At 37.4% G+C, this 26,432-nt stretch overlaps 1 protein-coding gene across 2 annotated transcripts in view; it reads left to right on the top strand.

Moving 5' to 3' along the window:
• NALCN (sodium leak channel, non-selective) overlaps positions 1–26,432 on the top strand; it is a 212,108-nt gene that overhangs the window by 174,838 nt on the left and 10,838 nt on the right. For both annotated transcript variants that reach the window (XM_041423382.1, XM_041423381.1), the window contains 17 exons: positions 4,962–5,063; positions 5,503–5,572; positions 6,742–6,833; positions 6,995–7,117; positions 9,563–9,619; positions 9,993–10,113; positions 10,215–10,346; positions 12,043–12,210; positions 13,352–13,456; positions 14,171–14,277; positions 16,201–16,321; positions 16,432–16,530; positions 19,956–20,049; positions 20,582–20,688; positions 21,086–21,160; positions 23,879–23,998; positions 24,992–25,060. In XM_041423382.1, coding sequence (XP_041279316.1) covers positions 4,962–5,063; positions 5,503–5,572; positions 6,742–6,833; positions 6,995–7,117; positions 9,563–9,619; positions 9,993–10,113; positions 10,215–10,346; positions 12,043–12,210; positions 13,352–13,456; positions 14,171–14,277; positions 16,201–16,321; positions 16,432–16,530; positions 19,956–20,049; positions 20,582–20,688; positions 21,086–21,160; positions 23,879–23,998; positions 24,992–25,060 — 1,762 coding nt within the window. The remainder of the gene's footprint in view (positions 1–4,961; positions 5,064–5,502; positions 5,573–6,741; positions 6,834–6,994; positions 7,118–9,562; positions 9,620–9,992; positions 10,114–10,214; positions 10,347–12,042; positions 12,211–13,351; positions 13,457–14,170; positions 14,278–16,200; positions 16,322–16,431; positions 16,531–19,955; positions 20,050–20,581; positions 20,689–21,085; positions 21,161–23,878; positions 23,999–24,991; positions 25,061–26,432) is intronic.

The raw sequence follows: 26,432 nt of genomic DNA, 5'->3' as shown, positions 1-26,432 counted from the left end.
GCTAGAAGATAATTCAGACTTTTTTCATACAAGTATTTCTGCAAAATAGAGTGATTCCTATAAAAGCTATAAATTTTGTCTCTAAATAAAATCTCCCTGAACATTAATGCAGAGAATGAGCAAAGATCTTTCCTAGCCTAAATGATTCTATGAGTCCATGATCATAGAAGATATACCTTTGGCATCCTTTATTAGAAATTTGCCTTTGTTAAATAACTGACTTGTATTAGTTGGTTCTGACTTGCAACAAATTTCTTGGCATATATTTTATGCTTTCTCTCTTAAGAATATGATTTCTTTCTTCATAAGTTTGAGGGTTTGACCCCATGCATTTCTCAGAACAAATCTTCCAGGTAAGTTCGGTTGATGATTTGTGATATCCCGTGCAACATCCAGACTTAGTCACCACCTTCCTAAATCTCTACAAGTGTACAACATTACTGGATTTCACCTGTCTGATGCAAAGACAAACAAAAAGAAATACATATATCCATTGGAAAGGAGTTACTCTGTTTCATGGGGTTTGTGCCAAATGAACACCATATTATGGATTACTGCAAAGCACGGTTGTGAAGCTGAGTTTTTGGACTATGGAGTCTCCAGCACTGCAGGTATGGAATTGATCCCGTTTTGAGAGAGGTAGTAGACTGGATAGCAACTTGCGGTTTCTTCTTCTGAATTCCTTTTATTGATTCTTCTACAGTCCAATAAAAATTGTTATTATATAAACATCTGTGAGAAGAGAAGCTGAAACAACAAGACAAGAATGATAATCACAATAAAATTGCTAAAGGAAAGAAAGTCTCTTACTATAGCTCACTGCCTGAGCAGTCACTAAAGAAAATTAGTGACTATTTGATTTTTGGCTTTAGAGACATAAGGAAAGAAACAAGAAAAAACATGGAAAAGAAAAAAAGACTTATCCAAGTTGCATTAATAATCAATTTTATTTCACTAGCCATATTCAGATTTCTTTTAAAAATAGTGTATTTTCCCCACAAAGAATAGTAGAATAGATGTAGTAAAAATGTGCATTGTGCTTGCTATTCAAAAAGTGCCTTATTAAATTAAATTTATAAATGAAAGGATGAAACACTACCATGCCTCGCAGGTAGAATCCCCATAAATCTTAGGGGATTTATGTCACGTTTAACCATAGTTAAGTCCAAGTTCTATGAAATTATAATGAGAGCATAGAAAGATTTAGTAAAGATAGAGAGTCCTAGAGAGTGAAAACAGTACTGAATGATGCTGATAAGTGGACTGAAGTGTCCCACACTACTAAGGCTTCAGTGTGAGCATGTTTCAGGGAGAACAACAAAAGTACATAGTACTATATGCAGTTGCTACAATTACTACATAAGTACTCACACATGAAAATACAGAAAAAAAACCCCAAAGCAGTGTTATACTGGAATGGAAGATGAGTGAACACTTGTTGCTGAAAGGATGCCTAACTAAAAAATCCAAGCATGAGCCACATGCTTACCCTCTGCAAGAGACCTCAGAATATTCATGAAAGGTAAAGTATTTTGAATTATTGCTCAAAACCTCTAACATTTTACATTTGGTCAAAGAATGTTACTTGAACACTCTGTTCACAACTTCTTTTTCAGGAATTCCAAAGCATGAAATAGTTTGAAGGGCTTCAAAAATGTGGACCTCCTAATTGGTTGCAGGTAATACAAGTGATACAAACTACATGGTATCCCAGTATTGTCTTGTTCTGTGTGATCTTCACCTGGGTTTCTGGTTACCTAAGAAATTGCATTTTCTGTTCAGGATATTTTATTACAGTTGCATTTTTCAAGGCAAATTTGGAGCATGTGGTTTGCAGCTGCTGAACTGTGTTCAGAGTTCTGCAAGGTGAGTACAAGGTCCAGAAGCTTGAGATATTTCTTGTTTCTTCTCCTTTGTTTCATACCTTCCTTATTCCTCCACAAATGAAAATAAATCTATCTAATATTTCAGAGAGGTGGTATAAGAAGATGAAAAGGGCAATTTTGACTAAAATGGCAATTTTTGTTAAAAAGCTAAATTTTGCCTCTGTTGTTTGAAAGTGAAAAGATTCTGACCAGATAAAATTACATAAAAATGTATCAAGGCAAGAAATGTGGTTTTTATAAAATTCCAATTTTCAAACCACATGGGACTGAATTTTTAACACTGTGGCATGTTGATTGTGCCTGGTGTGGGTTTCAACTCCATAGGTATCCAAGTCTGCCTGTGAGGTAAGGGATGAACTCTACTACTAACTCTACACAGTAATGTGTGAGATGCCAGAGGATGTCCAAAACATCCTCTGGAAGATGGCAGGTAATACACCAATGTTTAGGGTGTAAACCTGCTGGAGCAGCAGCTGGAGGCAAAACAAAATACTCCAAGGCATGGCAGGTGATTCTGGCCACCTCTGTACAACCAATTTGATTGAGCCCTACATCCCCACTGGCTATGAGCTGACTAAAAGCCTGGACACATGGCTCACAGGCAGGCACTGAGAGGAAGCCTGTACGTGTACGTGTCTACAGTGAGAACACAAACCCTACTGCAGACTTTAAAACTGGCAACTCTGCAATTCTGAAAAATTCATGGCACCTGTCATCTTTTTCAAAAGTCCCCAAAAATCTGCAGCTCTCAGTGTCTAAGCAGCTGAAAAATATTCAGATTCTGAGTCAAAAGGATAACTAAGCATGGCTCTTACTAAGAGTTCATACAAGGAAGATTAATTCCAAAGGCAGTAATTCCCAAAAAGTGGAGAATGCCAGGAGAGAGGCTGTCAAAAGTAGACAAGGACTTTTCAGCAGATCTTTTCTGGAAATACATAAATGTTTCTTTGCAATTACTTGATAAAAATTTCTGATCTCTGTGCTAAACAACTGGTATTTCATTATTTCTCTGTTGACGTCACAAGAGCTGCAGGGCTTCCAGAGGTATTGAAAATGAGGCAATGGATGTAAAGGCTAAATACAGATTTTTTTTTTTTAGAGACCATGAAAGATACAAAGTCTTTCTGCAGGTGTTATTTTTTATGCGTGCCCATTCTGCCATAGTATGCCCATAGTATATGGCTATATCTATTTCACAATATTATTAACAATCAAATAAGCCATTTTGTTTATTATTCAGGTAAAGAATTTATTGCTTGAGCATTAAAGCTGTCTTTTATTATGAATACTAAGTGTTTGTGTAACTTGGAATTCAATTTGCTATGTACAAGAGCATGAAAAGTTGATGTACACATTACGTTTTGATGTCAAGAATATAATTTTTGACTATTAGAAGCAGAGCATAATCATTTAAATCTACAGGGGAAAAAAGAGATAAGTTAGCCTCTTTGTCACACCAAGAAGACTCTATACAGAACTCAGACCCCAGAATTTTCATTGTCTCTTCTGGGAAAAACTGGATTGTCATTTTAATGGAGTGAGATAGGAGGTATTTTTAGAAAGTAATTATTTCTTTTTTTTTTCTTTCCTTTTATTCAATCAAAAATTCAAAGGTATTCAAGTACCTTGGCTGTTTACTGACAGTGTTATGTGGTATCATCCTCCACAATATAATGCTTTAAATCTTTTGGTATTAAAATGTTCATGATCTGTCTAAGATGAGCTATGTTTTATAAGACATGCAGTAATTTTCTTATAAGTCATGATGCTTTAGTTTAGTCTAGTGTAACCTGATGCTTTCTATAGCAAGTGTAGCACAATGTATTTTTCTAGTATGCTAATCTGATTGGCAGTGGTGACACTGATAAGCATTCTAAGCTTCTCATTTTTGTTCCAGATATCACTTGAGAGTCCTACTTGTATCATGTATGTGTTTAAATCCAAAAGAAGGAGAAAAAAGTGGAGAAGAGTGAAAAACAAAGCCACAGTGGGGAAAGAACATGCCATGGACACCTTTTGCCATCAAGCATGATAGTGCCATGCTGTCAAGGCATTTATCTAAGGCTTACAGACTGGCAGATAGAGTGGTTACACAAAGGGTGTATTGTTTTTTCATCTTTTCAGAAAAAGATGAGGATTCAGTTCAATAAAAAGTGTGGAATATTACCAGATGGGTCTTGTGTTTCTCTGAATGATCTCATAACACAAAATGAGCGATAAGGAGTATATACTGTAAACTTTAAGTTGAACCATTCTGGAAAGTTAAAACATGTTTCCAATGTTGAAATTCCATTTCTCAGCCATCAGAGGAATCTGTCTGAGCTCTTTGAGTGGAAACCTCTCTTTTTCATAAGCAAATCAATTTCACTGTAGCCATCAAGATAAAGATATGCATGCTCTGTTTAGCTGTGGCACACTTACTGGCCAACAAACACTAATATCTGCCAAAATGTGTAAGATATGTTTGCCAAAATTAAGCAAAAAACCAAAATGAACCATGGGCAAACAAGTGAGAAAACCCACACAACAAAATGCTGCAAGTTGACTGCATTCCCAGAGAGCAGACATTTCATAGTACAGAATATCAGCAATGTGCAGCTTTTCATTTCATGCTGGATGTGGTTCCCATTATTTTGAATACTTCAGGTTATGTTCTAGGTCCTAAGTGTGTATGTATAGCGCTGAAAGGGACTAAAATTGCTGCTGTACTTTTCTATTCCCTTCTTTATTGCTGAGAAACTGGTTTTACTGATGGTTAGTGCATTGCTTGATGCCTTTCGCTCTTAGTGAAGTCTTGAGGGACCAAACATTTTACAGCAGACTGAAAAAAAAGTCATAGATGGTCATTGCTAAGGCATGGAGAAGGTTTATCAATGACCGGTTGTGTTGCAGAGTGGGGGTCCATTGCTTGGGAAATATTTTCATGGAAAGTCCATTGCTCTTTTATTGTTATTCTCTATTGTTCTTCAAGTACTCGCTGCCCACAAAGCTAAGCTGATTTCTTTGAATGTGCTACCTCTGAAATTATCATTTATACCAAAAACTCTGTGTCATCATCTTTACATTTCTTCATAGGGCCTGCACTAGGCAACGCATGCTGAGCGGATCATTTGAGGGACAGCCAGCAAAGGAAAGGTCAATACTTAGTGTCCAGCATCATATACGACAAGAACGCAGGTAAAAAATGGACAAAAGGGATGGTTTTAAAATATTCTTAAAATAAACGTGGTAAAGGGAATGAAATTGGAGCAGTCCCTAACATGTGAAAAGCCAGAACTACTTACTTGTACAAAGGACTGAATTCTACATTCTTTATTGTAACCATAATGAAATTCATTGTACTGTATAAATGGAAAAAATGCCTTTTTATTTCAAATGTCATTTCCTTTGCCAACTACAAAGCTATCAATTTAAAGATCAGAAGGACAGAAATTGGCTTATGTTAGACCAGATGGAAAACAACTGAAGAGCATATAAGCTTCTGATGTTAGCAAGAGAAAAATGATAAGAATTCAAGATATTGGGTGGCTGGAGAGAAGTGCTTTATAATGGTCATCTTATAAAGGTCAAAATTTCATCTTGAGCTGTATTGTTAAATTGATTATGATTGTTTCAGGTCACTGAGACATGGTTCGAACAGCCAGCGAATCAGCAGAGGAAAATCTCTTGAAACATTGACTCAAGATGTAAGTCCTCATAGAAATGCTGGTTTCAGTTTGAGAACATAAGAAATTAGAATATATGCTATCAAATAAATGCTTGTGTAGGACTAATTCTATTTATGAACTTGCTTGCAATTTGTCTTTTCAAATCTTGAAAGGAAGTCATAAGACAAATGCTGTAATTGCATTAGAATTATCCTCAAAATAATTGACATGGTTATGTCACTGATAGACTTATGGTTTTGGAACACTTGCTGAGATAGATTCACTGAATCTGTAGACACTGTATTGGGAACACAACAATTGCTACCCAGGACACCTTAAAAAGCGTTACTCTGGAATTATAGAAATCACTCAGGCTGGGAAAACAGCAGTTCAAAATTTCTGATGGAAGTTTAGCAATATTTCCCAAGCAGCAGAACTGTCAGACAAAGGGACAAAGACTGAAAGGGAGGACAGTAATCGTGGATTTCACTGTGGTGTAATTTCATGCAGTTAAGTGAGTTTTCATTTCTGCAAATTCATATGGTATTTTGTGGATCTCTGTGGCAATAAAATTTCAAGATACAGTATTAGTCAACCCATTTCCAAACTATCCCAGTCTTTAAAGGTAACTAAAGCAGATGTGGCTTTGCTTGTAGCTAGCAGTAAGGATAACCCCCAGCATTACCCCACCAGGAGTGCTTCAAAGCCTCACATAACTCAGAATAGTAATGCTGATTGTTCCCTCCACGGCATGAGCTCAGCCAGCATCCTCCCTCCCTCATCCCTGCACTCAGCAGTCACTACCTGTATGATCTGCATGCCTCGCAGCCTGGCAGCCATGCAGCAGGCTTGAGAAGCTGCAAGAGTGTCTAAAGCCTTGGTTTCGTCCTTAGTAACTTTGATTGTATTCATTCCATTTCAGAGAGGTTTAAAAACAGGACCCCTGTTTTTAAAGTTAAAAGTTAGATTGGATGGAGCCTCAAGCATGAAATTAGAACTGAAATTAACCTTGATGAAAATAAGGAGCCTTATGCTGTAGATAGAAAACACTGTGCAATATGCTTGACTGAATTGATGTGCAGTACATTTAGAAATAAAGATCTTTCATTTTAATATTTCTATGTAAAATACCATATCTTGCTTTCATCTGAAACATTAAAAAATAACAACCCTTAGACCTCGATTAATAGGAATCATTTTGCTTCTAGCACTCCAACACAGTGAGATACAGAAATGCACAGAGAGAAGACAGTGAGATAAAGATGATCCAAGAAAAAAAAGAACAAGCTGAAATGAAAAGGTATTTAAAAATCAAAAGTCTGAGTGCACATTTTATGTATTAACTATTCTCTGTATAAAGTTAAAAGTATTAAGAGTCAATATGAAAAAAAGAACAAAGTGTAAGGGATGTTTTTGCCAGGAATGATGTGTAGCACTTAATAATTTATGTTTTTTCAAAAGGAAAGTCCAGGAGGAGGAGCTGCGAGAGAATCACCCGTATTTCGATAAACCCCTTTTCATAGTTGGCCGTGAGCACAGATTCAGGAACTTCTGCCGAGTGGTGGTACGGGCTCGCTTTAATGCGTAAGTTCATTTCATAGTGACATTGGTTCCATGGGTGCTTACCTCCACGTCCTCAGACAAGCTCTAACTTTCCTTTTCCAAGGAAAACTGCAAGCAGTGTGGTCACCACACAAGCTGGCAGGCAGTGTCTGTGGTGTAGGATGCTGCTGGATGAAAGGAAGCAATAAAATGCTGTGTTAGGGCAGACGTGTTTGAGCAGCCTGTGATGCTGAGATGGACAAGACTGTGGGGAAACTGCAGGCATGAGCTGAAAGGAAAGGCTAATGTTTCCCGCTTGTAGATGTCCGGGAATCAGCTTGCTATTCCCTTCTTATTTCTCATTATAAGGCATAAGTTTTTATACACCAACAGTTACTCATAGAACAGAAAAAGGTGAAGAGAAATGGATTGCACCTCTGCGCACCCAAATACTCTGTATCCCATAAAAAGGGACTCAGAATGGGCTGGGGATATGTTCAGCTGTGGGAGACAAAAGGAGAAAAGTTGAAACCAACTGAAAACCAGGAAGACTCAGCAACTAAGCTGTAGGTATATGTGAGTGCGGCAGATAAAAATCCATGTACAAGCAGCTTTCTATAAAATCATCTCATAACTCTTTTTTTAAACATCTGTCTCTTGCTAGCATCAGGATTTTAAAGGGTTAATGCATGTCACCTTGCATAGAGCAATGTAAGACATAAGATAGCTCAAGGCCATGGGCTTGGCGCTTAGAAGGACTGCTTTCAGCAGCTGCTTTACCATTGATTTTCTCTGTGCCCTTCAACAAATCATTTCTAGTTAACATGACAGGATGGCTAGAGACTCAGTTTTAACCATACTTATATTTAAGTTTCTGCCGTCTTTGTAGAGACATGTCCTTGAGCTACATCCTCACTTTTCTATGCAACTGCTAACTTGATTGTGGTGCACTGGTCCATGAAGCAGTTGCAAATTAAAACAGAAAAAGCAAAACACACAGTCAATCAAATCCACTTAGCAAGTATTTGTCAGTGCCTCTTAACATTTTTAAGTGCCCAATGGTAACAGGATATTTATACTAAAACAGTTTAAATAAAATGTTTAGAATTATAAGAATAAACTGATTATAAGAATAAACTGATTTTCTTAAACAGTCTTTTTTTTCATTTACTTAAATCCTCACTGCTTTATTTGTTATCCCATCTAGCTTATAAAGTAGGTTATTCTAGAAACTGATAGGATGCATATTTTCGTCTGATAAAAAAAGGCTGAGGAATGCTGCTATGTATAATGTAGGGAGAGGCAAGAATTTAAGAAGCAAAAGTCACTGGCTTCAGTGGGAAGGCACTAATCCAGTATGTTCTGTGTGCTTACTGGTGTAAGTCAATGAACCTGGTCTGTGGAAGATGTTTCTCATTCTCCTTGGATGTCTTGTGCATTTTCCTGTAATTCATAACCATGAAATCTCTCTGGTGGTAATTCCTCAAGTCAGTTCAGTCCATTTTTCACTTTAAGATCAGCAAGGAAGTAATAGCAATTTTACATCCCAATGGCTAGAGCCCTCCAATGAAACATAGGATATGTCAGTGCAGGTCCTGTCTTGGCATGATTTCCTGTGGGAGTTGGAAGATAAGTAAAGTACCTATAACCAGTGGGTCAGGGGAGGCTTCTTGGAAAGTATTCGTGTAGCTTCTCCTGCAGCAGTCATTCTGCTTTGTATGAAATTGATAAATAATTGCTGCAGCAGGAACTTAACTCATGTCACCTAGATATGTGCATATTACTTATAGAGTAGTTCTCAACCTTTGACTGCCTAATGGCTGTTTGGATATGGCAGGCGGAGCACAGCAATTACATGGGAAAATTCAGATACTGAGAATCTAAAAATATTAGTCAGAAAAAGACTAAATAAGTAATAAAAGACATAGAGCTTGTGGAAGGATGTGTGTGTGTGTGTGTGTTTGTGTTAACTGAGGGTATTGTATGATCACAGAATCATAGAGTGGTTTGAGTTGCAAGGGGCCTTAAGGATCATCCAGTTCCAGCCCCTCAGCCTTGGACAGGGACATCTTTCACTAGGCTAGGTTGCTCAGAGCCTCATCCAGCCATGGTCCAAGAAGTTTTGAAGTAATTGTAAAGAGCATTTTGTTACCTAAAATTCAGTAGCAGGTTATCCCCCTTATTCTCAAGAAAATTACAAGATTAGGTCCTTGTTTACAAAATCAAGACCCAAAAACACCTGTCAGTTCAAAGAATCATAGAGGAATTACAGGTATGCGATGAGTTAAAGTGATTCTAGTTGTGTTGATAATATGACTGAAATTGCATAGAATTAAATGAAACTTATACAGACATTTAAAATACAGACAGGATAAAATGGAGCCTTGATTTTGGACCGAAATTACTTGGAGTTGATGGATGCATGGTATAATTATAATGCTGACTAAAATAAAATGTAAATGACTGTATCTTTTCTTCTTTTTATAGTTCTAAAACAGATCCTGTTACTGGAGCTGTGAAAAATACCAAATACCATCAGCTTTAGTAAGCACTGCAAAAGTAACTTTGCTTGGTGTCATAAGCCTGAAGTGTGTGTGCACACATGTGCATGGCTGTGTGTAAATGTGCATGCACATGTATATGTCTTCTTTTTTCTTTTTCAAAAAAGGTTTTTCTTACCATGGAGTTGTTTGGGGAGAAGGATGAACAGGAAGAGGATTTTTAATCAGACTTTTCTTCTTCACTTGCATGCAACTTCTCTAGTTTTACTGCACATTTTTGAAATACTGAAATCTTTGACACTTCTCAGCTCAATTTATTTTTCTTAGGAAAGCACTGAACTGTAGTGTAGGCACAAAGCAAGTACACAGCGCTCTGGGCATTTCTGTAATGGCATTTCCTTGTGTATCATTCACAGTGACTTGCTGGGTTTGGTTACTTACCTGGACTGGGTCATGATCATTGTGACAATATGCTCCTGCATTTCCATGATGTTCGAATCCCCTTTTAGAAGAGTTATGCATGCTCCAACACTCCAGGTACTGCCACTGAATCATTTTACAATTATTGAACCACAGGCACCTTGTTTTTCTCCACTGCCTGTTCCTAAATTATGGTGGTTCTCTGCTTTTGTTTTCAGATTGCTGAATATGTTTTTGTAATATTCATGAGCATTGAGCTTAATCTGAAGATTATGGCAGATGGCTTGTTCTTTACACCAACAGCTGTCATTAGGGACTTTGGAGGAGTTATGGACATATTTATATATCTTGTAAGTTTTTATATTTATATTTATATTTTATATTTTTATGTATGGAAGTTTTTTGTGGCATTCTTAACTCTGATATATTTGGTAATATAAATGTTTAGTAGTGTGAAGAAGTTTGTCTCTGTACCCTGATACAAACAGTAGTGATACATGGATGTGATAAATACCTGGCAATTTAGTGTGGGGTCGTTGTATGGCCCGTTTTAATGCTTTGTTCATTGATATGTTTTAAGTGTCAGATCTGATTTTCCTTCAGAGTAAACTTGAGAACTCTGAGCTCATTTCAGCCTTTTTATGCAGGAGAATCTTAATTTTACCTGTTTCATAGATATTAATTGCTTCTTCCTCTCACAACTGTATTCCTGCTTTATTAAAGGTGTTTCAAAACCATTTACCATTTGACAGATGGCACATCTTTGTTGCTGGTGTTGCTATAGAAGAAAGCAAAGAAACCTGTATCCCATACTTATCAGTAGTGGTTCTCAGGAAAAAAGTTTCTCAACAGTTTCTGGGAAATCTCTTGCATTCCATTAAAATACAAGAGGAGGATGTCCATTTCCTCTTCACATACAACAGTAAACACTGTAGAATGTGTCAAAACCAGTGCTCAGTACAGTACAGTATGAAATCTATTCTAACTTAAGAAATTACTGAGAAAAATGGCTTTGATGGATTTAGATTAAATCTTTCAGAGATTAATCCACCAGGCAGATGTACTGCATAAAATTTGTCATGATCAATTTGTATCAAAGATTCTGTTGTTAGCATAAATAAAAATATGCATACTTGTAAAAAATTCCTACTGTAGTAAGCATAATTCCTGTGTGCTTTAGTTTCCTGAAATCTCGCAATCCCTCTGCTTGTCTGAAGGAAAAATTTCAGTGGTGTAGTTTGAATATTCCAACTAAGTCTGCAGTGATCTTAAAAGACTGTGGAAAAAAGTCAGCAGAACTGTTAAATCTGTTTGTTTTGGAGGGGTGGCTGACTTTTATCACTTTATTTTTAACAAATTATATCAAGTTTTAAATAATTGGTGATATCATCTTGATCCTCCAGTTTTTGTGCACTTACTTCTTTGTAATACTCTCACCTCTGTTACCCTGTCATAACACTGGCTTTTAAAAATATGAAGCACTTAAGAGACATTAAATCAATAACCATTTGTCAGAGATTGTTCAGGTTACAATGCTGTTTGAAAACACTCCCAAAAACATAACATTCATGTAATGAAGCCACATGGTGACAGAATAACTTATGCCTGTAACAAAGTGGTAGGGAAAACTGTCAGGGAAACTGTTAACAGACTTTCCAGGTGAAGATTTCTCAGTTCCAGGACAGAATCTCTGAAATACGAAGGAGGGAGAGAAGTAATGCTGCCTGCTCCGAGAATATAGTTTGTGTCCCTGTTTTGAGTCAGCCAAATTGATTTCTCCTTTTGGAACTATTCCATCTAATTAAGCATATAAAATGGATTTTGAGTCAAAGGGCGAGACAAAGACAAGCTGATGCCAATTAGTTAGAACAATAAGCCAGGACATAAGAGATCTAAGCCCTTTTTCTAAAGTAGATGCTCTTTTGCCTTACTCTTTCCTTTAATTTTAAGGTAGAGAAGTTCATTGCCCCTCTGTGCTGTGTCTATGCCAAGTAAGATACTGTAAGCCTGACCTTACTTTGCCTCTTCCTGTCCTGTCACCTCCAGGTGAGTTTGATATTCCTGTGCTGGATGCCTCAGAACGTCCCTGCCAAATCCGGAGCTCAGCTCTTAATGGTGCTCCGCTGCCTCCGACCTCTTCGAATCTTCAAACTGGTCCCTCAGATGAGGAAAGTGGTGCGAGAGCTGTTTAGTGGCTTCAAGGAAATCTTTTTGGTGTGTGCCAATTATTTATTTTTCTTATGAAAATATATGAAGGACTAATAAGATAACATTTTGATATAAAATTCATGTTTTCTATTCTTTTCACCATTGTTTTCTGTTTACTTTTCATTGTGGTGTCACTGCAGATGACCAAACAGGCTAAAAATTAGAATATAAGTAAATCATAATGAGTAAAGCTATTAAAATAATTCTTTTAGAAACTATATTACTTGTTTAGCATACTTTTAGTCATAATTACATAGGAAGACTACTGAAAAAAATCTACAAATCTACCTCTTTTTCACAGTTCTGGTTGTTCAAGGAATATGAGAAGTAGTGTATGGAAACTCTGCAAGAACAAAACTAAAACCTGGTTTCTGAGCTGCAGGTCTCTACCTTCAAGTTTCTTGAGAACCAGCCAAAAACAATACAGCTGTTCATCACAGATTTGGATCTCATTCTTATGTCATTGCTGTTATTATTATGATCATGGCCATACTTAAAGTAATAAGAGCAACAGTGGAGTTTGTGATTGCTTGATCAGACATAATCTGTTGTCTTGGGACCCTCTGTGGTATTGGTCAGCTTAAGCAACAGCCATCTTGTAGCTTAACAGAAGGCTTTATTAGGTCAGGTTGTTATAAAACACTAAACTACAAAATATTTGCAGACAGTAATAGAGCAAGGACAAAAAGTATAAAGCTAGTTAACATTTCATAAATACTGTATTCTGTTAAAGATATTTGCATTTTAATTTGCTCATGCTTATCTTTATTGGAGCTATCCTAGAATCAAATATCTTAAAATGGCTTAATCAGATTAATTAGCCTGAATCAGCAAAACAGAAGCAGCACATATGCAAGTAATCAAACAGTTCCTTTAAAGTGAGTGGCAGTTCATATGTGTACAGAATTTAGCAAGGTGGTACATGAGTGCAAGAAAGGTTTTATCCTTATCTGCATGTTAAAAATAAGACTAATATAACACAACACCTGGTTACTGGGCCAGAACCTAAAGAAGCAAGTCTGTTACCAAAGGCTTATCTCCAGGTTTATACCACAAAACTATTCTCCCTGCACTTCACCAAGGGAGCTGACCCCCTTTTTCAAGTCTGCAGAAGAAGAGTTTAACAAGTCCAACTTCATCTTTACAGGTTTCTATTCTTTTGCTGACATTAATGCTTGTTTTTGCAAGCTTTGGAGTGCAGCTGTTTGCTGGAAAACTGGCTAAATGCAATGACCCTCACATCATCTCTAGGGTAAGAACTGCTTTTCTGTTTCAAGATAATGGTATGTTGTGCCATTTTTGCCTGCTGGGGAAAGCAAGAGGGGCAATCAGAGCTATCATATGAGAAATAGAGGTCTTGGGCTCTTTCTTATTCAGAAGCAGGATGATGGAGGAAAAGGTGATTAAGAGGTCAGCAAATGAGGGTAAGGATGGGTTTCCGTATAAAAACTAAAGCAAGTCCAAATAATGGGGACTGTCTTAAAAAAAGTTGTCAAATGAATGTCATGTTAGCTGCAAAGGACTGGATGGCACATGGAATTCATCGTGGAAAATAATGCTTTTGCATTTTTAGGTCCACAACTGAAAAACAGGTTAGACTGCTAGAGGCCCAAATCAGTGGGGATGCCATGTGGGTTACAGCGAGAAAGTTATCTGTGTTTCTTAATCCATTTGGAGAAATATCATCATGACCTGAAGAGAGCAGTGGTCTTTAGTAAAGAGATAAAAGGCTAAGTAGTCTTGCAAATTGAAAAGCACTGTCAATCATGAAGGAAAAGGACATATGGGACACTTAATAAGAAGAATTTTTCATTTGGTAAAGGTCCATGACTATTAATCACAGACATAAAAACCCCTTCATTGCTGTGTATATTGCTTTCCCATCATGGCAAATGTGCTGTTTATGCTGGCGTGTTGGCATCTCTCACAGGCTTCTGTTTAATCGCTGTGGTTTATTTCACTATAGGAGGATTGTCATGGCATCTTCAGAATAAATGTAAGTGTTTCCAAAAATCTCAATTTAAAGTTAAGACCTGGAGAGAAAAAGCCTGGATTTTGGGTGCCACGAGTCTGGTGAGTTGCTACACTTTGGCCTATGTTTCTTCAAAAATGCAACTGTTAGTGTAAAAAAAATGGCTCAGATGTGATGACATTAAATCACTGATGGAGGGGCTTTATTGTAATTCAAATGATACTAAGAGTAAAAATTCTGGTATATTTAGTAAAAAGCCAGATATATGACATTTTCCAGACTTGACCTCCATTTCATAAACCAGAAAGGAAGGAAAAAACCCCTCTATGTACTGAACCTATATAGGAATTAGATTTGATTTGGTTATTATTACAGTGGGAGTTATTTTCTTGAAAAGTATCATCACTTAGTTATTCTTTAGTACTATTATAAAGGCAACCTGAGAGCCATAAAGCAACAATAGAGTTTAAGAATAAATAGGAAAAGATGGGAAGGAAAAGAAATGGATATTAACCTGCCTACAGCTACCCGTAAAAACAAATTATTATATCATGTCTAAAAACAGCCTTTATCTTCTATGGCCATCAACCATGCCAGCCAGTAGTTTCTTTCTTTTCCCAGTGCAGGGAGTCCTTGCGGTCTATCTGGTGCAGAAGTGCAGTAAAACTCATTTAAAAGCTAATGTATGTTTTTTTTTAAATTGTGTTCTAATAAATTTAATATTTTTTCAGCACCTGAACAGGCGAAACTACCTCTTTTTAATTGTTTACAGTTTTCATTTGGTTGGCATTTTGCAAAATCAGCTTAACAGCCACAATTGTTTTAATTGGCCATGTGTGTGGATAAAGAATGTGCCAGCAGTGGTAGATTCAGAGCCACCCTACACTAAAGAAATAGTGTGCTGTGATTTGAACAGTCAGTAAAACTCTGACATCTGCAGAAACCTTTGTTTCTGTATGTTTCAGAGAAATTCTTCCGCGAGTAAGCAAATTCAGTCAGTTCAGCTTGGTCCAGAAATAAGCAAAAACTGTCTTAATCAGCATAACTGTAAACTTTGGGGAATGTTTTGTTATTGCAGAAAAATGTTTTACCACAAAGACATTTATACCACCTGTTGGCTGTCAGACCAAATTTTCAAGAGCCAGATATCAGTATAAGGACTGCTTTAAAAAGAATGAGAGCTCTCTTTTCACTGAATGGTTGGAGTCAAGAAGCATCAAACACTTAATAACTTTTCTGGAATACAATTACATACCTCAGAAACTATTGAAAAGTCTTTGGGCTCCTTGGATTATCTGGCTTGGATTGTAGAGACAGAGCAACGTGCTAACCTAGCCCAAAGAGAGTACTTTTAATGTTCAGCTGAAAACATTCTCTTGAATCTCAACTGTTAAAAAAGGTCAGAGCACGTGGTATAGGAAAGCCATGAAGATGTTGTCCTCTCAGTAAGTTTTGCTTTATGCTATCAGTTCCTCATGATAATGAAATAGGGAACAGCTTTTTCTAAACAGTCTCCCTGACCATGGAGTCCAAATCTTTTATGTGAGTTAGAGAATTATTTCCTGCAGGTACATTTATTTCAGAATCTGGCCAATGCCATCAGATCAATTTTTTCCATCAATGATGTATTTTTCTTATTTCATTGGCAAAAGCTTTAAAATGCAGCAACACAGAGTCATAGAATGTTTTGGGTTGGAAGGAATCTTACCATGAGCAGGGACACCTTGCACTGCACCAGGTTGCTCAAAGTCCCATCCTGTCGGGCCTTGAACATGTTATAAGCTTTACTGCTGTGAGTCATAGTCTGAGTAAGAAAACAAAACATACATAGGGATCTAAAAAATTATGTTTATGTATTTATTGCTGTTGCTATTGTTTTCTTATTCCTGATATGGAGCTTTGATATATTTCAGAGGCTTTCACCCCAACTTTGCAAAGTATTTAGATGTTAGACTATGAAAAATTAAGGTAACTAATAGAACATCTTTACTGCTGGTTACACCTACTTGTGTACTGCATTTCAGGGCAAATCCTCGGAATTTTAATTTTGATAATGTGGGCAATGCAATGCTGGCACTATTTGAAGTTCTGTCATTAAAAGGCTGGGTGGAAGTCAGAGATGTTATTATTCATCGTGTTGGGCCGGTAAGGAAACATTAGACTCTTTGAATTCTGTAAGAAAAAACTATGGGGCTTTCCTTTTTTTAACTTTTTTTTTTTTTAATTAACTATTAATCTTATTTCTGTCTATTCAGATCCATGGAATCTACATCCATGTTTTTGTATTCCTTGGCTGCATGATTGGACTGACCCTTTTTGTTGGAGTTGTCATCGCTAATTTTAATGAAAACAAGGTACTAAGTAGCGTGGTTTATTCTGAGTGAGAGGGTTTTCTGAGTGTAGAACTGGCTCTGTGAGAAACCTGAAACTGATATGACACTGTCTATGCTACCTGGTAAAGCTGCCTTTAGTACTGGCTTACCAATCTTACATTTTGCAAAACTGTAAATATGGCTTCAGATACACCTGATCTTCAGATACACTTGCTAGAAAATCAAAGCGATCCATCACACACACTATCGAAGCTGTTAGAGTTTATTTCTAGTGCAGCTGTGCTGCTAGATGGAGATTGAACAAAAAGCACTATATATTTACAGATGCAGCTTAATTTGATGTAGATATACATGTGGTGGCAGATATAAAGATGTATTATCCTTGCCTGTGTTGCAATGAAGGGATTTCAAATTTTCAAATTGCCATTGCAGTATTTCAGATTCAAAGTAAAGCTGTGTGGCTTTTTCTTTACAAACCACAGAGTACATTGTAAAAATAGTTGTCCATCACTCAAATAAAAGGTAGCTAGTGTTCTGGGCAAGTTTACATGGGTTTTTGGATTACCCTGAAAAGTAGAAAAAACCTGTCCTCAAGGGAGTTGTTTCAGAGCAGCTCATGTCTACACTTGTTAAAAGGTAGAATCCTCTGGATAGGATTGCTGCACACACACTTCATAACCTTTATTCTGAGGGGTTTTTCTGGGCCTCTTGTGGTGCCTCTGAGGCATAGAGACAAAATTATTAATTTTTTCCACTTTCAGTTCAGTCACAAAAATAATGAGATATGATATTTTTACCACTTGTGGCTCTGAAGGGAAAGGATGATTACATGCTGTGGGGCATGGAGATGTGTGACAGCCTGGTGTGCTGGTTCTGGAGCTGGGTGCTGGCTCTGGCCCTGACCCAAGCCCAGCAGCAAACACAACCACTGAGTTTGTCCATCAGGGAAACCAGTTGACTCCTTCCGGAAGGGAGCTGAGCAGCATGTTACTGTGGGCAAGCAAGGCATCATGAAGTGAGGTCAAGCAGGTTGTGAGCCAAATAAATATCCTAAAACCTCTACTGTTTTGAAGGTATTTTTATGGTTGCATAACATCAGTGTAATTTTGGTAAGATAAAGTGCAGTCATTCCTGTTAAAATATGTCTGTTCTAGAGAACAAGGAGCAATGTACAAATAATTTCTTTTCTTATTCACTAAATTTTGACTGTGAATTAACAAAGCTGGAATTTCTGCAGTATGAGAACTACACTGGATTTTTATAGACAACTTTGTCACTTTTTGTTCATCTGTGCAATATTACTTTGCCTTCAAATTTTTCAGTGCACGGATGAATACAAGATGCTTTATGCTTTTTGTCCTTGCTCACTAGTAACAGTCCCTTTAAATTATGGTGAACAGACACATCAGGCAATATTTCTATAGAATTCACTTGATATTTAAAGTATAAATCTTTTATATCTTCTGGTTCAGCTTCTTCGGTTGTTTCTTAGTAACCAGCAGTGGCATGTAATGTTTGTTTTTCTTTCTTTTTCCTTGACTCCTCATTACTTTTTATGTATTTACTATAGAGAAAAGAAAATGTTTTCAGATTTGAGTTGAAAAGATTAATGTTAATTAAGTGGGCAAGAGTTTCAGCCCAATTAATATTCATGTAGAGTGAAGAAATGTCCACAAACTAAAAAATATATGTAGAGAGATGGCTGGATACTAGCCCAGAAAGTAGAGAGAAAAACAATCCACAGTATGAGGTTCTGTCGCATTTTCTTAAAACTAGCTACTTGACCAAGGTATTAGTGTTTAGATATTTTCCTTAGAAAATTCATGGCTGATATGCAGTTAGAACAATTGCAGGAGTTGTTGATGAGGTTCAGATTTGGGCAACTACTGAACAAATTGTTTAACATGAAAACAATTTTCTAAAAAGAAAAAGTTGTAATCATTTCAGATATGCTCTAGTTTTTTGCATGAGTCGTTGGTACTGCAAGTGTAGAAGCGTTGGACTGGGAAGTACCACAGCAAGCTCTGGGCTCTGTCCTTGGTTGTCCCAGTGACAGTGTCCCAGTGACAGTGCAATAGTCCAAATTATTCCAACCCCTAACCCCATTTCAGTCCCCAGCTATCACTTATCACAGCTCCTGAGTGCCAGAAGTTCAGGCAGCAGTGAAGATGTGAATGACTCATGTATTAGCTGGCACTTTGAGCTGAAGCCCAAATGCAAGCACAGCTCGTCCCTAGCCCTGCTTGCTGTGCTCTACTCTGTGCTTCCCTTATGATGATCCTGCTTGTGGAACTGGCAGTTTCTGAGCAACAAAGCAATTTAGCACCGCTAGATTTTACAGAAGTCCACTTTTTTGCCACATTTTGTCTTGTTTGCAGTGAAGAGTCTCCAAGAATATAAACCAGACACACTCCTTGGGGTGAATGTGTTGCCTTTTCATCTAAGTGTTTCTGAATGGTGCCATTTGGGCCTGACAGGAGTAGTTAGCATCTTTACATCTTCACTTTTTATGTTGGAAGGTACCTCTTCCCAGGGTACCATCTAGGGACACAGCTCCATAAAGAGATCATGTTCACTGAGAGGGAGAAATCCTGACCTTATCAGTTGCACAGTCAGCCACAATTCCAGCATCTACACAAGCCAATGCCCAGATAAGGGTGAAGATTATGCCAGCCCTCACCCAGTTCAGTGTGGCTCCTTTCTGACAGGGACAGGAGCCAGGTGTCTGGGAGACAGGATTTTGACTTTTGCCTTGAAAAGGTCTCCTTTGTTTTTGCAACTCTAGAGTCCTTCTGTGAGATTTTACAGTTCTCTAAAGTGATAAGGAACTTATTTTGTTCTGAAGGTCATTTTAGATAACATTCAATTCTGTTTGAAGTTTTCTGTGTTATGTGAACATTTATACACATTACCAGCTACCACCACCTACCCTAAAGGTGTGTCTTCACCTCTCTTTGTTCTTCCTCTGTGGAGAGCTCTTGTAGATTCATAGCATACTATTATTTTATTTCAATTACACCCCAAGCAGAAGAGCTGTGGAGACCAGCAGTGGTCTCCTGGAGGGCTCCCTCCCTGAAGAAACTAGTGGCACTAGTAAGTCACAGGATTTTCTGCTGCAAAGTCCAGACAAAATCCACCACTCTGCTTCCTGGCAAATGACATTTAGTCAAATGGAAGACCTCCTGCAGTGCTTCATTGCCCACAATGGGCTGCTGCTACAAAGAGCAGCAACTGTACCTGCTGAGTTGAGTCCCAGAAACTCACAGCTAATGCATCCAGAAATCCTCTTGGGTAACAGCTGATACTTCAGGTTCCTTTCCCCAAGCAGTGTGTTATTTAAGGGAAGTTGTGTACATAACTTTATTTTATACACCAAAGAGAATGTTGTTTTCATGCTGCAGTGCTGTTAAATGACAAAAGCTTTATATGCTTCTCTGTTTATTAAGGGGACAGCTTTACTGACTGTAGATCAGAGACGATGGGAAGATCTGAAAAGCAGACTGAAGATAGCACAACCTCTTCATCTCCCACCTCGTCCAGGTATCAGAGATATTTTGATTTTATTCATATTGAGCCCTAGTGTTTGTAATTCCCCAGGAGTGTGCAATTCAAATTAAAACTGTAATCGTGAGGCCACTAGGAGGTTGTGCATAAGTTAATGTGGAAACAGGCTCCAACTACAGATCTCTCCATAAGGCTATTAAAATCAACCCTAAAAAGGTTGTGCTTCGATGGTTTTAGGATAAGCCTTAATGAAAAATTTATTTTCTAAATGAAAAATATTTGCAGTTGGCTGTAATGATATGAATGGAATGTATTAACCTGACAGCAGTTGAGTGATGCACTTGCCCTGAAAGTACCAAAGCTTTCATGCAACACTGGTGTTCGGTATTTGAAATTATATGTTCAGAAACCCTATTTGATATGGAAAATTGTGGCAGAAAATTAGAAACTGATTTTGAAAATGGGAAAAGATTATTTTGCCTCTAATGAACATGGAAAATACGTCAAGAAATAGGGGGGAATGTTACTGTGTATTTTAACTCTTCTCCTCAAACTCTTTCTTTTTCAGATAATGATGGCTTTAGAGCAAAGATGTATGATATAACTCAGCATCCATTTTTTAAGAGAACTATTGCTGTACTTGTTCTGGCCCAGTCTGTGTTGTTATCAGTTAAGGTAATTGTGTTTCTTTTAAGCGCTTCATTACAGTAGTACAGCATGTGTTTGCACATTTCCTAACACCATTTAATGATCAATTGAGCCATTAGTGTGGTGAATGCAAGGAAATGTGATTTCTAGATACAGTAATCTCAGTTGGCGTAGATCACTGTAGATTAATTGTTACTTGTGGAGCTCAGTCAATTTCTGGCTTTTTGTAGTCTGGTCCACTATGTATAATTTTTAGTTAAGGTGCAAATCTGAGAGAGAAGAGTACACCAAAATGCCATTCCTTTCTGAGTATATTTTAAAGTGAAATTCAGTCATTAACAAAACCCTTAAGTTAAGGCAATGAAGAGGCATTTATTCTGTCTAACAGCTATTCTTCTGTTAATGGATTATGCTTGCTTTTCAGTGGGATGCTGCAGATCCAGTAACTGTGCCTTTAGCTACAATGTCTGTTGTTTTCACCTTCATTTTTGTCCTTGAGGTAAGGTAATATATTTTTTGACTTCTTGAAATTAAGACTTGTATGTATATATTTCATTTCGTCTTTAGGGATGTTTCTCGTTCTTCACTAGGGTGTTTGTTTCTGAATGTGTACATTCAGGGTTCTCTATGTCACTTGTCTTTAAACATGTATTGTAAGAAGAAACTTTTAATGTGTTATAGTCATACTTCTCTACAGCCGTGAGGTTTGTGTCTTTTTATATATGTTCAAGGCTGAGTATTTAACAGTGTGCTTTGGTGAACCCAGTGAACTCTTTTCTTGTGGAACATTCCCTCCATACAACAAAAGGTGTGTGTTGCCTCACAGAAGTTCTGCTTTATCCATTTATGTTTTGCCTGGTGTGTTAATCCCCACGATTCTGTACCTGTGACAAAATCAAACCTCTCTCAGCTTTGTTTTGTTTTAAAAATCATACTTCATTTTAATATCTTTTTTATAAGCTACTCTCCAGCTCCAGTGTTGTCTATCTTTTGCTGCGCAAGTCTGGCTCCAGTGTGGTAGCAGTTCTCTATCTACGAGAATATTGTTATTACAAATTCTGCAAGGTGTATTTAGCCTATTTTCATAAGACTAGAATCTAATGATTTAAACACATTTTGGAAAACATATACTTTTTTAATGTATAAGAATATCCATTTAAGATTAAAGAAGATGCTTCCTCTGTGGTTAGGATAGTACATAATTCTATAAAGTTTTTGGTTGACTACTTTTCTCATCAGTCCCCTCTGAATAGCTGATACTGACCACTATCAGAAACAGGATAGTAGACTATGTTTCCCACTGCTCTAATACAATCTGACAGTTCCTATGTTCCATTGATAGGTTTTGCCAGTAGTGATGAATAAAAAATGAAGTGAATACCTTGTAGCAGCTGTAGCTAGAGTATGTCCATGTTGTTGCTTCTTTTATCCCTACCCAGGAGAAATCAATATCTCTGGAGAGACTGAGAAAACACAGAAAAGTTTTATTTGTGTCATACACGGGCAGGTTTTAATTTACCTAGTAACTATGTCTTTGGAAATACTTTTTTCTCTTATACTGCCAGGGGAAACAAATACACTTCTAGAATTTCAAAGGAACTTTGTCAGAGGCAGGAAAAATTTGTTGACTGTCTCAACAGGCAAGCTATCACACTGTGAGTGCACACAATTTATGGAGAGAGGAAGCAGCTTCCTGCTCAAGATCTTCCATAATGCAGCACAGTCTGGTCACAGTCTGCTTTCTGCATAGCTGATGGCCCTGTGTCCAATCTAACAACTCCTGATTCAGCTTTAAACCTCTACTGCTCACATCATATATATGTGGTATAGAAAATAGGAAGAATTTGAAGATCTCACTTTTGTTACCACACTGATGATGACAGAGTAAAGGGAGATGTGATTTTTTTATTTCCATTGTGTGGTATTCAGTTCAAGCTTATGGACACCTGAAGCTATATGTTTAAATTCTATATGTGAGGTAGGTGTTTAAGTTGTTACTGTGATTGAAGGAGATGAAGGGTGACATTCAGTTACCTCCACTAGCCACTCCAGAAGGCCAGGGATGTCTACAGGTCTTATGTCATCCCTGCCAGACCCATCCATCCATCTTCAATTCTCTAGGGCATCTCAAGTAACTGAAAGCAAGATACCAAGTAACTCTAATGGTAATTAGAGATTCAGAGACCATATTGTTCACTTTGTAGTCAGGCTTCAGAAAACATTATAAGGGAAAAAGCTAACTGGAAAATCAGCCTTTTACCTCAAGCTAGTGTCCTCTTATATTTGGTTTTGTTTTCAGAAATGTTAAATGGCAGGGTTGCAAGGTGGGATAGAAAAAATAACATAATTAATGCCTGATATTGAAAGTCTTTATACAGTAACTCATAACCTGTTCTGAGATTTAATATGACTTGTTGACTTGTGTGTGAGTAACTCTTAGGTGTTCCCTCTATATGCATCACTCTACTTTGGTATCCATTACCTGATGTGACTATTTCTGTAACTATTAGTATCTATTCTTGAGCTTCTTGTCTGCATTCCTGTTACCTAAATTGGAAATGTCAAGCACTTTGGAAGCTGTTTTTACCAGGTACACTGTCAAATATACTGCCTTTACTGTTCTTAGCTTTTTTCTCTTCCATGCTGCTGAGTACAGATGCTGCTGAGTACAGAAAATTCCTTAAAGCAGGAAATATTTGCAATATAGGAAAGCTTTATAATAAATTTGAACTGTAGGTGCTGCAGAACACAATTACATTCCTGAGTTCAGATGTGCTTAATGTGATTTTATCTTGCTTACAGACAGTTAGCTGGATAGGATATTGCTGCCTTGCTTAGCTACATGTTATTGACATGACTTGTTTAATGTCAAGCTATTAAACCCCACATTCACATCAGCAATCTACACATTAAGCATTCAGTCTGAGGTGGTTAGCTGCACTCCTGTCTTAGATACTTGAAGGAGGTAGAGAGACAATTCAGAATGCTGTTCATCCCTTGGTCTTGGTGATCTGTAACACTTTTCCTCCACCTAAGGGAAGCGAATATTATCCAGGTGGTCCACATGGGAATATTTAGCTAAGGTGAAACTTGCCCTTTGTTGTTTGAAACTATTTCATAAAATGAACCCAATCAAACATTTTGGAGAATGGAAAAGTATCTCATGGCAAGGAATAATAATTTCTTCATTACAAGTCAAAAATTCGTTTATCCATAGGTCACAATGAAGATTATTGCTATGTCACCTTCTGGCTTCTGGCAGAGCAGAAGAAATCGGTATGATCTCTTGGTGACATCTCTTGGAGTCATATGGGTCATACTTCACTTTGCCTTACTGGTAAGATACACAAAATGCAATTCCAGTGATTAAAATTATTTTACCTTGAGGCACCAGCAGGGGGACTGCTGCTATATATACAGATAAATCTCTGAGAGTTTAATAAGGCTGAAATATATCTGAAAGAAACTAAGCTTGATGCTAAGAATGATTGTCTTGTACAATCATATAGTGCAAAAATTGTCTTACTGATGCAAGTTAGAGTCTGTAAATGTGGTAGGAAACAAGCCTTTAGGAGGGACGTAAGTGACAAAAGCAAGGAGACTGAAGAGAGTGAGAGCACTTGCTAACAAAGGTCTTATGAGCATGAAGAAAGAGGCAAGGCACAGAATACAAACAGGACCAGAGGACTGGAAGAAGGCATAGGTTCAGAACTGCTGAACTATACAAACCCTCCCAAACCCAACAGTGATTCTGTACCACTGGCTTTGGTTAAGGGGCAGTGTTTAAATCAAGAAGACATGAAGGAGAGAGGGGAGGAAATCAGCTCTCGCTTCATTTCACACCAATTTTTAAAATTTAACTACACTCCTGGTTTCTTTATTTACAGGGGAAGGAGAAGGGATGGTTGATACTTGTTATCAGTCACAAGTTGTCAAAGTCACAACCCTATAATGTCTGCAGGATTTTCTCTTGTCTGCCACATGTTCTGTTTGAAGAAAAACCTGTTTCATGTGACTAGTCATTTTGCCCTGATATTCACAGTTTCTCCCTCCTACTAAGTAGCTTGGAAGGCCTGGGGAGTTTCTGTAATCCAGCAGCTTCCTAGAAAAGTGCACTGGGCCTGATGGACATAATTAATAGAGGACTGAAAGGTTTTTGGCTTGATGTGTGGGGAGGTTGGGTTTGTGTTCTTTATATTGTTGCTAATAATTTATGATTTCTCTTATTTCATATGGGGACTGCCCTACATTACTAAAAAATCAGTTATCATGATCTGTTCAAGAGATTCCTGGGGGACCATGTTTTAAGTCTTTTGTGTTTGTGTTCCAGAATGCATACACATACATGATGGGGGCATGTGTAATTGTCTTCAGGTTTTTCTCCATTTGTGGGAAGCATGTAAGTATAAATTAGAAACTATGATTACTGCTCTGCTCATGTATAGATTAAAGGAGTAGATGCTGTGCATCTCTCAGGCAAATTCTGTAAGGCTCTGTTTTCTAGGCAAAAAAAAAAATTCAAACAGTCAAACAGCAGCCTTTAACTTTACATGCTGTATTTAAAATGTCAGGATTTTAAGTAGATTGTATAATAGTGCTATGCTTACTGGAAAAGCTGATTTTTTTCAGAAAACAAAGTGCAGCTGCAATACCACAGCTTTTAAAAATGCCCTATAGAACTCTGAACATACACTGTGCTTCTTTCAGCCCTTTCCATTTTGGTGAGGTGTGATGGGCATGCTTTTTTTTTTTTATTTTCACTGTTAGACTAATGTAGTGGTGGTTGAATGCATCATCTTATTATGATAGTGCTCTCTTTAAAAAGTTTATTTTTTCCAGAGTGCAGGTCTGTGTCTTTTTTCTCTACAATGTATCTTGTCACAATAAAGGATTTATATTCCATTTAAAAACAATTTTGGGCCAAGATGTTCTTCCGGAAACACTGGGATGGTGACAAAGCAAGTCCCTTCTCAAGTTTACATTTCTTTTGTGTTTGGATTTCTCTGGTGTAATTGAGAATAGACTGGCAGAAAAAGCATAAGCAGAGAACAAACACATTTATTTAACAAGAGGTGACACTGCATTCCCTTGCTGTAGAACTTCTTAGACTATCCAAATATTTTCTATGAAGTCTGACATATTAAAGTAAATGTGATGAAAAAACTGCTGTACTAGGTTGCCAGGGTTAAGAACAGTAAGTCAAAGGGTTTGTTCAGTAAAGATAAAAAGTTTTCTTTAAATCAGACTACACAGAGCCTCTTGAGCCTTGGAAGTCAAATGAAAAATCCTTGCTTCTCCTATGCAGCCAGGCCAAGTGATTGCCTTCAAAGCTTTCTGATTGATTCTAAAGTTTTCTTCAAGGTTTTAACCTAGTCATTTGTACTTTCATGTTACCAGCTGTTTCAGTTTCACTAATTTACCCATCCTGATGCAATGCGATGACTAAAGGGCAGCAGGAATTTGGCATGATTATAAAGAAAAATAACACACTCAGTCCCATTAAAGGGATTTTTTTGTCATATCCAAAGTATTTAAAAGTGTTAGGACAATCTAGGGCAATAAATTTATCAAGAGTAAAATGTAAAATATACATGCATGGAAAAGTAATATCTATTATCAAGGCACACAGCCTATGAAGTTTTCAAAATTATGCTCTCATTTTGTGTTCTTTGGCCAACTTCACAGAATCACAGACTCACAGAGTGGTTTGGGTTGGAAGGGACCGAAAAGATCATCTCGTTCCAATCCCCCTGCCATGGGGAGAGACACCT

This window comes from Onychostruthus taczanowskii, unplaced genomic scaffold (genome assembly GCF_017590055.1).
Source record: "Onychostruthus taczanowskii isolate IOZ18803 unplaced genomic scaffold, ASM1759005v1 scaffold77, whole genome shotgun sequence".
Classification (NCBI taxonomy): Eukaryota; Metazoa; Chordata; class Aves; order Passeriformes; family Passeridae; genus Onychostruthus; species Onychostruthus taczanowskii.
Note: the sequence above shows the minus strand (reverse complement) of the source record. Positions and strands in the feature narration are given on the sequence as shown.